The 9,302-nt window shown below is 48.6% G+C and overlaps 1 protein-coding gene across 1 annotated transcript; it reads right to left on the reverse strand.

Moving 5' to 3' along the window:
• Positions 1 to 6,055: 6,055 nt before the first annotated feature.
• LOC140186001 (calcium homeostasis modulator protein 1-like) lies at positions 6,056 to 8,999 on the reverse strand. The gene is made up of 4 exons (XM_072239826.1): positions 8,448 to 8,999; positions 6,952 to 7,404; positions 6,432 to 6,522; positions 6,056 to 6,111 (listed from the first exon to the last, which is right to left on the reverse strand). Exons 1-4 carry the CDS (start codon positions 8,997 to 8,999, stop codon positions 6,056 to 6,058), a joined length of 1,152 nt encoding a protein of 383 aa, XP_072095927.1.
• Between the last annotated feature and the right edge of the window lie 303 nt (positions 9,000 to 9,302).

Genomic DNA, 9,302 nt, shown 5'->3' on the forward strand with positions numbered 1-9,302 from the left:
AGTAAATCAATTACAGTGTGTGTGTGTATGTGTATATATATATATATATATATATATATATGTATATATATATACACATACACACATACTGTATATGTTAAATTTAATAAGTGCAAGAACAGAAATAGTAAAAGTGAGGTAGTGTTTATGGGTTCAATATCCATTCAGAAATCAGACAGCAGAGGAGAAGAAGCTGTTCCTGAATCACTGAGTGTGTGTGTTCAGGCTCTGTACCTCCTTGCTGAGGGTAACAATGAGAAGAGGGCATGTCCCAGGTGATGGGGGTCCTTAATGGTGCACATCAGCTTTCTGAAGCACTGCTCCTTGAAGATGTCTTGGATGCTACGGAAGATGGTAATGATGGAGCCAACTAATCTTACATAGCTTCTTTTGATCCTGTGCAGTCTCTCCCCCCTCCCCCCCCCCCCCCCCCCCCATTCCAGACAGTGATGCAGCCTCTCAGAATGTTCTACGGTACATTTGTAGAAATTTTTTGAGTGTCTTGGATGACAAATCAATCTCCTCAAACTCGTAATGAAACATAGCTGCTGTCTTGCCTTCTTTATAGCTGCATTGATATGTTGGGACCAGGTTAGAGCCTCAGAAATCTTGACACCCTGGAACTTGAATTTGCTCACTCTCTCCACTTCTGATCCCTCTGTGAGGATTGGTTCATGTTCCCTTGACCTACCTTTTCTAAAGTCCACAATCAGCTCTTTGGTCTTACTGATATTGAGAGCAAGGTTGTTACTGTGACACCACTCAACTAGCTGGTATATCTCGCTCCTGTATGCCTTCTCTACTCTCTAAGATTCTGCCAACACTAACTGTATCATCAGCAAATGTATAGATGCCATTTGGGCTGTGCCTGGCCACACAGTCATGGGTACAGAGAGAGCAAAGCAGTGGGTTAAGCACACGCCCCTGAGACTACACCTCCACACTCCCCACTGCTACAGCTGCAGACTGATGTGAGGTAATGCATTTGTCTCACTGTGACCAGAATCTCGTGGGATCTTGTTGTGACTACTCTGCACCAGCAGTAAGACTCCACATCACTTCCCCCACCTCTGCCTATTCTTCAGAGAAGAGCAAGAGGTGCTGAGGTGTTGTCGATGTGTGAGCAGTGGAACGAGCTCCGTCATCTCAGTGTTTATTTGTCACGTACGTCAAAACATCGGAGGACGATGAAGTGCATTGTTTGCACCAGTGACCAACTCAGTCTGAGGATTTCTCACCACGATTCTGGCACCAACATAACATGCCCACAACTCATTAACCCACACACCTTTCAAATGGAGAAGCAAACCACAGCATCACCTGGAGGAAATCCACGTGGTCACAGGGAGGACGTACAGACTGCGGCGGGAACTCAGCCTGGGTCACTGGTGCTGCGATAGCATTACCCTGCTGTGCTGCACCCAGGGCTCACCGGCCGGCCTACCAACCAGACTGGATAGCTGTCTCAGCAAGTCCACTGGGCCCTCACAGTACCAACATCCGAGCTGAAACTCCCAGTGCAAGGACCAGGCACGCGCACAGTTGACACCAGCCCATTGCTCTCCCTGCTGCACCAGTCTGGAGGCTGCTGCGTCTTTCTGGAGCGATTATTCTGCTGCTGTTGTGGGAATTGGTGTCTGGTCCCAGCCTTTACTGAGTAACTGATGGTGCTGACTCCACAGACTGGCGTAGTACAGGTAATAAGTTATAAACGTGTCTCCCAGTGCTGACTGTGCAAAAGGAAAGCGTTCACAGGGCCACTGTGGTTCAGACCCATGATAGACACATGGAAACATAGAAAATAGGTGCAGGAGTAGGCCATTCGGCCCTTCGAGCCTGCACCGCCATTCAGTATGATCATGGCTGATCATCCAACTCAGAACCCTGTACCAGCCTTCCCTCCATACCCCCCCCCCGATCCCTTTAGCCACAAGGGCCATATCTAACTCCCTCTTAAATATAGCCAATGAACTGGCCTCAACTGTTTCCTGTGGCAGAGAATTCCACAGATTCACCACTCTCTGTGTGAAGAGTTTTTCCTAATCTCGGTCCTAAAAGGCTTCCCCTTTGTCCTCAAACTGTGACCCCTCGTTGTGGACACATAACAACTTCTGCAGTTATAAGGTATGTACTCCCAAGGTGCTCCAAGGGATTCTGTGATCCTTAGTGCTGCTGCGGTGTGGGTGAAACAGATTCTGATTTATTCGTCACATGTACATCGAAACATACAATGAGATGCATTGTTTGTGTTAACAAGTAACACACTTGATGATGTACTGGGCATAGAACAAACTCTTCAGCCCATGATGTTCTGTCAGTGTTATAATCTACTCGAAGATCAATCTAACCCTTATCACCCTCTATCATCCGTGAGCATTGATGGCTCTGGGCCTATACTCGCTGGAGTTTAGAAGAATGGGGGGGGGGCGGTTCTCCAAAACCTATCCTATATTAAAAGTAGACATGGAGAGAATGTTTCCTATAGTGCAGAAGTCTGGGATCAGAAGTCACAGCCTCAGAATACAAGATGATCCTTTGGAACAAATATGGGGATTTTTCTTTAGCCAAAGGGTGGCAAATCTTTTGAATCCATTGTCACAGGCTGCGGTGGAGGCCAAGTCATTGGGTAGATTTCAAGCAGAGGTGAATGGGTTCTGAATTAATAGGGTGTTAAAGGTTACAGGGAGAAGGTGGGAGAATAGGGTTTGGATGGGATCATAAATATGAATGGTGGAGCAGATGATGGGACGAATGGCCTAATTCTGCTTCTATTTCTTATGGTACATTTCTTAAAAGAATTTCAGCAGATTTAGCAGGTTGACTTTGGCCTATTTTATTATGTGCCTCCAAGTACCTACCCTGAAACCTGATCGTTAATACTTCAACATCTGGAGTCAGGCTAAATGGCCAATAATTTCCTTTCTTTGGCCTCCCTCCCTTAGAGTGGAGCGACATTGGTAATTTTCCAGTCCTCCATAATCTAGTAATTCGTGAAGGATCATTATTAATGCCTCCACAATCTCTTCAGCTGTCTCTTTTAGAACCCTGGGTGTAGTCTATCTGGTCCAGGTGACTTACCTACTTACAGTCTTTTCAGCTTCCCAAGCACCTTCTTAATAATAGCAATGGCACTCACTTCTGCCCCCTATCACTCGCATTTCTGACATTTTGCTAGTGTCTTCCACAGTGAAAACTGACGCAAAATACCCATTAAGTTCGTCCGCCATTTTGTTGTCCCCCATTACGACCTCTCCAGTGGTCTGAAATCCACTGCTGTCTCTCATTCACCCTTCATGTTTCTGGAAAAAAAACTTTTTGCATCCTCATATTATTGGTTAGATTTCCTTCATATTTCATTTTTTCTCTCAACGGTTTTGAAATACTTTCTGTTAGTTTTTAAAATCCTCTACCTTCCCACAAATATTTGCAATTTTATATGCCCTCTTTTTTTTTTTGCTGTCTTTGACTCCCCTTGTCAGGCATGGTCGCCTCGTCCTCCGTTTAGAGTACTTTATCTTCGGGAATTTCCAAACTTCCCTCAGAAACACCTGCTATTGTTGTCCAGCCATCATCTCGGTTAATGTTCCTTTCCTATCAACTTTGGCCAGATCCCCTCTCGTGTTTCTGTAATTCCCTTTACTCCACTCTAATACTGTTAGATCTGATTTTGGCTTCGGCTTCTCAAACTGCAGGGTGAATTCTATCATATTATGATCACTGCCTGCTAAGAGTTCTCTAAGAGCGCTACAAGATCATCTACTTTATTCCATATACCGTGTGCATTCAAATATGACACCTTCAATCCTGTATTCGACATCCTTTGGAATTTGGTCAACTGTTACACTCATCCCACTGACTGCATTTTTGCCTGATCAACTGCCCCATTCTTAACCCAAGCACTCTAGTTTGCATCCCCCCACCCCAGCATTGTGGCTGGTGGAGGAGCCTTCAGTGCTCACTGCCCCTGACCTGTTCTTCTATCCCTGCTCATGGGCTGTCTGTCCCACTCCCATCTGGGAGGAAGCTACACAGCATTCACACGAGGACCACCAGACTCTCCATCACTTTCCCCAAGCAATAAGGCTGATCCCCCCACTACATTATCATTTCCTGTCAGTCACCGTATGTGCAGACACTCGTGTACCTAGCGTTACTTTATTGGACAGACAATCAATCTATGTATATAGCTATTCTAAGTATTTACTTTTATTGTGTCCTTTATTGTATTTTTGTTTTGTGTGCTGCATTGGATCCAGAGTAACAATTATTTTCGTCTCCTTTACACTTGTGTACTCGTGAAAGAATACTAAGCAACTTTAGATCTACAATCTGTACCTGGTATTTATCTTGTTGGGCCATTTGTGTTTAATTGTGATCCTCACCTGGATCTGGCTCAAAGGTAATGGACTTGATGCCGAAAAAGGCATTGAATCAGTTGTAGCAGTGGTTTCAAAACTCTTTTGGGTTACCGTCTCCTTGGCTATTAGACTAGACCACAGCTCCAGCGACCACCCCTTCTTCCACCCCCCCACCCCTTTCTGACCATTACATAAAAACTATAAATCAATATTATTTATGATGCACAGCCTCAGAGCTGCTCAGAAATTGGAAATTGCACTTGAATAACTCGAACAAAAATGTAGAGACGACTGAATTTGAGTCTTCAAAGAATTTTATCACAGTTTCAAAAAGTGTATAAAAGTATTTCAGGCAGTTTCCTTTTGAGAACCATCTGACTTTGTTATTCATCATTTTCAATACAAATATCTCAAAATAGTTGAGAATCGAGAGCGTGGGACTTGATTTTATTTATTGCTGTGATAACAGCTATTTATGATTTGTGTAGTCGATCACTTTGGGTTTACTGTCTGTTAGGTGCAGCTTATGTTTCAAGAAAGTAACAGCCCATGGTGGTATCCCGTCATTGGTGCCCCATTTGTTGCACAAGAAAGAATGTTTGTGAGCACAGTGTCCTATTTGGAGAATTTGTCAAGAATCCGAAATATTGGCTTCTCCTTCGTATCTGTTTGTAGTCCCCTTGCACATATCAACTCTTGATCCATGCCTTCATTTTTAATGAAGCAAACATAGCAAGAAGCAAAGATTTGTCACCTGGTCGAATTGATTTATCCTACTGCACATTCTCGAGACATTTCATCTAAATGTCTTTGAACCAACCCGTCACCGAGCAGAATCACTTTATTATTTGGTTTGGTGGCTTAAACAAATTGTACTCAGAACCTCCCTTACTGCTGGCAGAATCAGTCCTCCAATTGTGTGGGGCTTTTCAGATTTGGCAATGAGTAATGAAATGCTGTAATTTTTACTCAGGGGTTCCCCTAGGCCTGAAAATCATTTCAAAGGTTTCTCCAGGGCAAAGAAGTTGAGAACAGTATTACAGTACTACGTGAATACATTACGGAAATCATACGGGAATGGTGTGTGGGCCGGGCCCAGAAATAGCACTAAGTGCTATACTGCGCTTTTTTTTAGATTTTGGATTAGATTAGATTATGAGGACATGCAGTCCTCTTTTATTGTCATTTAGTAATGCATGCATTAAGAAATGATACAATATTCCTCCGGTGTGATATCACAGAAACTCAGGACAGACCAAGACTGGAAAAACTGACAAAAACCACATAATTGTAACATATAGTTACAACAGTGCAAGCAATACCAAGGCTGAGAGAACGGTGGGTTAGCAAGAGATGAGGTGATTGCGTGATCATTGTGATCATTTATGAGGCACTGATGATCAAATGCTTATAATAATTAATTTCTTAAATCAAGCCTGTAATCCATTGGCTCCCCCTTGTTACCCAGCGCAACTTCCTTCTCCCCCTTTATTGCTCCGTTAGAAACTCCCACCGTCTCGGGGGGGACGGGGGTGTTGAATACCGCCTACTTTGGAAACTACTGGGTTACAGCCGTACTTGTCAATCACGGGGACGATCTGTTGCCAGGTTCTCCGGGTATTCCTCCACCTGAACTAGGTGTGGCCCAGGTCCTCAATGTATAAACCTCCAAGCAAAGGCTGGGGAATGTGGTTGTATCAGGCCGTGATCCTGGTTGAGGAGTCCGACTGTGTGGCCCCGATCTTCCCCAAACCTGCGCGTGTCCCAAAGCAAAACAGCGTCCACAGTGCTCCAAGCGGGCCACAGCTGGAGCCCTGGTGAAAGTCGGGCTGCCTGTGCGGGGCTCTGTGAGGAAGGGCTACGGATTAGACTCTCTTGTCATAGTCACAAAGACTGGAATCCCTTAAAACCCACTCAACAATTTGCTTTAAGGTGGCAAGTGGATGTCAACTGATAGATTTCTCTATAACTCAGGTGAACAACCTGAATTGTAATCAAAATTGTAGACTAGATGTTCTGTTAGATCATTTTCCATAAGGTATAGAAAGCAAAATAGCGTGAGTATGATCTTACCAGCGGGGACATCTACAAGGAGCGCTGCCACGAGAAAACAGCGTCCGTCATCGAGGGCCCCCACCGGCCGGGCCACGCTCTCGTCTCGCTGCTTCCAACGGGCAGGTGGTACAGGAGTCGTAGGTCCCACAGCAGCAGGGTCAGAAGCAGTTTCTACCCCTCAACTACCAGGCTTCTGAACCAGTGTGGATAACTCGCCTCAACTCTGAACTGACTCCACAACCAATAGACTCGGTTTCAAAACCTCTACACCTCAAGCTCTCGGTATTTATTAATTTATTACTCTTTTTGTTACAGTTTGCCTTATTTTGCACATTGGTTGTTTATCAGTCCTTGTGTGTCGTTTTTCATTGATTCTATTGTATTTCTTTATTCTACCGAGAATGCCTGCAAGAAAATGTTCTCCGGAGCCAAGCACCTACTCCGCCTTCCCGGACGGGTTAGTGGCCAAACCAGGCACGGGGCAACAGTGAAGAAGTTTGTTTTCGCACCACGGAGGCCACACTCAGACACGTCACACCTTGCTATAGAAGGCCACTTTCTCCCACCGGACTTGTCCCCAGTTGTTGAGCTTGGCGTCGGTCAGTTGCTTGGGCTGGGTGGTGGCAATGTTCACGTTCAGCGGCGGTCTGCTGTTGTGCCAATTGCTCAGCAGTCTATTTATATTCTTACTGTCCGTGATGCCCAAGAGTTTGGGCTCTTCCTCCTCCTCCGTGCGGAGTCCCGGGGAGTGGGGAGGAGCACACCCCCTCCTCATCTCTCCTTGCATCTCCTCGAAGAACTGCTGGACACAGACCTTGGCGAAGTTCCTTGCGTGATCCCTGCAGGTTTCCTCAAAGAGCTTACGCTCGATGTCAATGTAATGAGACCAATACCTGGTCTTCAGGAAAACGACCTGGGTGAAGCACGGACGCAGGGCTCGGGCTAGAAACGCCAGGAAAGTGGTCAGCAGCAGGAAACACCAACCTAGGGTCTGGGCGAGAGGAGAGAGAGAGACACACACGTATACACCATCCCTGAATTACCAGCTCCCTCTACACCGTCCCTCACACACTCCCGGACTCACGCACAGAGTGAAGCTCCATCCCACACTCCCGGGGACAGACATAGAGTGAAGCTCCATCTACACCGTCCTCGCACACTCCCAGAGTCAGGCACAGAATGAAGCTCCATCCCACACCCCCGGGCGCAGAGAGTGCAGCTCCCTCTACACCCTCCCTCACACACTCCCAGAGTCAGGCGCAGAGTGAAGTTCCATCTACACCGTCCCTCACACACTCCCGGAGGCAGGCACAGAATGAAGCTCCATCCCACACTCTCGGGGACAGACACAGAGTGATGCTCCATCCCACACCCCCGGGGACAGAGAGTGAAGCTCCATCTACACCGTCTCTCACACACTCCCGGGGACAGACACTGAGTGAAGTTCCTTCTAGATCTACGCCGTCCCATCACACACTTCTAGGGTCAGACACAGGGTGAAGCTCTGTCCACACCATCCCGTCACACACTCTCGGGATCAGACACAGGGTGAAGCTCTGTCCACACCATCTCTTCACACACTCTCGGGATCAGACACAGCGTGAAGCTTTGTCCACACCATCCCGTCACACACTCTTGGGGTCAGACACAGGGTTAAGCTCTGTTCACACCGTCCCGTCACACACTCTCGGGATCAGACACAGGGTGAAGCTCTGTCCACACCATCCCGTCACACACTCTCGGGGTCAGACACAGGATTAAACTCTGTTCACACCATCCCGTCACACACTCTCGGGGTCAGACACAGGGTTACGCTCTGTTCGCACCGTCCCGTCACACACTCTCGGGATCAGACACAGGGTGAAGCTCCCTCTGCACTGTCCCATCATACATTCCTGGGGCCAGACACAGAATGAAGATCCCTCAACATCGTGAACACCTCCCCTATTGTCCCCGTTCTATCGCTCTTTTCTCGACCATCCCATCTCCGTATACCCCTCACTGCACTCCCTACCTCCGCCTGTCTTGTCTCACCTGGGACAGGCAGCGGAGGTAGCGCTGGGCGGCCTCCCGGGAAATGGCTGCCGGCTGGCTGAAGAGATCCTCGCAGGGCAGGGTGGCGAGGAGCCGGCGGAGCTCGGCCGGCGTCGGTGGCAGGGCGGAGGCGTTGGCGCCGAGCGTGCGGGGGTCCAGGTGCTCGCTGAAGGCGCAGGTAAAGCACTTTCCATCCAGGAGCGTGACGCTGAGCCAGACCACGGGGGCGATGAGCGCTCTCTGTAGAGTGGAGCAGAACATGTAGCGGAGCACCGCCCCGTCCTTGGATCGGCGCCCCTCCGGCCGCCGCCACTCCTCCACCAGCACCGACACGTTGTTGTTGAGCACGAAGCCGAACAGGAGCAGCAGCAGCGGCGGCAGGGTGAAGACGACCAGCGCGTAGGGCAGGTTGTGGCTGGGCAGGCAGGGGCAGGTGAACTCAAAGCTGGAGTAGACTTGGGCGCTGCTCAGAGCCAGCAGCCCGCACACTCCGTTCATGAAGGACTCCTGGTTGGACTGCAGGAACTGGAACACCAGCCGGAACTTATCCATGTCCCCGCACCGATCCTCGATTCTCAATCAACTGGCGCTCTCTCGGTCACATCTTCCCGTTTCTGTCCTATTCCCCGACCGCCCACCGCCCTCTGCCCCCGACAGTCTCGTCACCGCCGCTTCCCGCCTCGGGGTCTTTGGCGCACTCGGTGAGATGCGCGGATGTCATTGGGTCCGGAGCCTGACCAAAGTAGCCGGCCGTGATGATTGAGCGCCTGTGGGAGGGGCAATACTGAGGGTACGCCGAGCTGCGGGAGGGCCAGAGCCGGGGGGACGGGAGGGGCAGTACTGAGAGAGGAGGGA

This window comes from Mobula birostris, chromosome 21 (assembly GCF_030028105.1).
Source record: "Mobula birostris isolate sMobBir1 chromosome 21, sMobBir1.hap1, whole genome shotgun sequence".
Lineage (NCBI taxonomy): Eukaryota > Metazoa > Chordata > Chondrichthyes > Myliobatiformes > Myliobatidae > Mobula > Mobula birostris.

Bases quoted from the DNA above. Each gene is read 5' to 3' on its own strand.
- LOC140186001 (XM_072239826.1), bottom strand. From the start codon at position 8,999: ATGGATAAGTTCCGGCTGGTGTTCCAGTTCCTGCAGTCCAACCAGGAG. The intron at 6,523-6,951 runs GTGTGACGTGTC...GCCCGTTGGAAG, and splicing joins AAGTGGCCTTCTATAGCAAG to CAGCGAGACGAGAGCGTGGC. The intron at 6,112-6,431 runs GTAAGATCATAC...GGACACGCGCAG, and splicing joins CCTTGTAGATGTCCCCGCTG to GTTTGGGGAAGATCGGGGCC.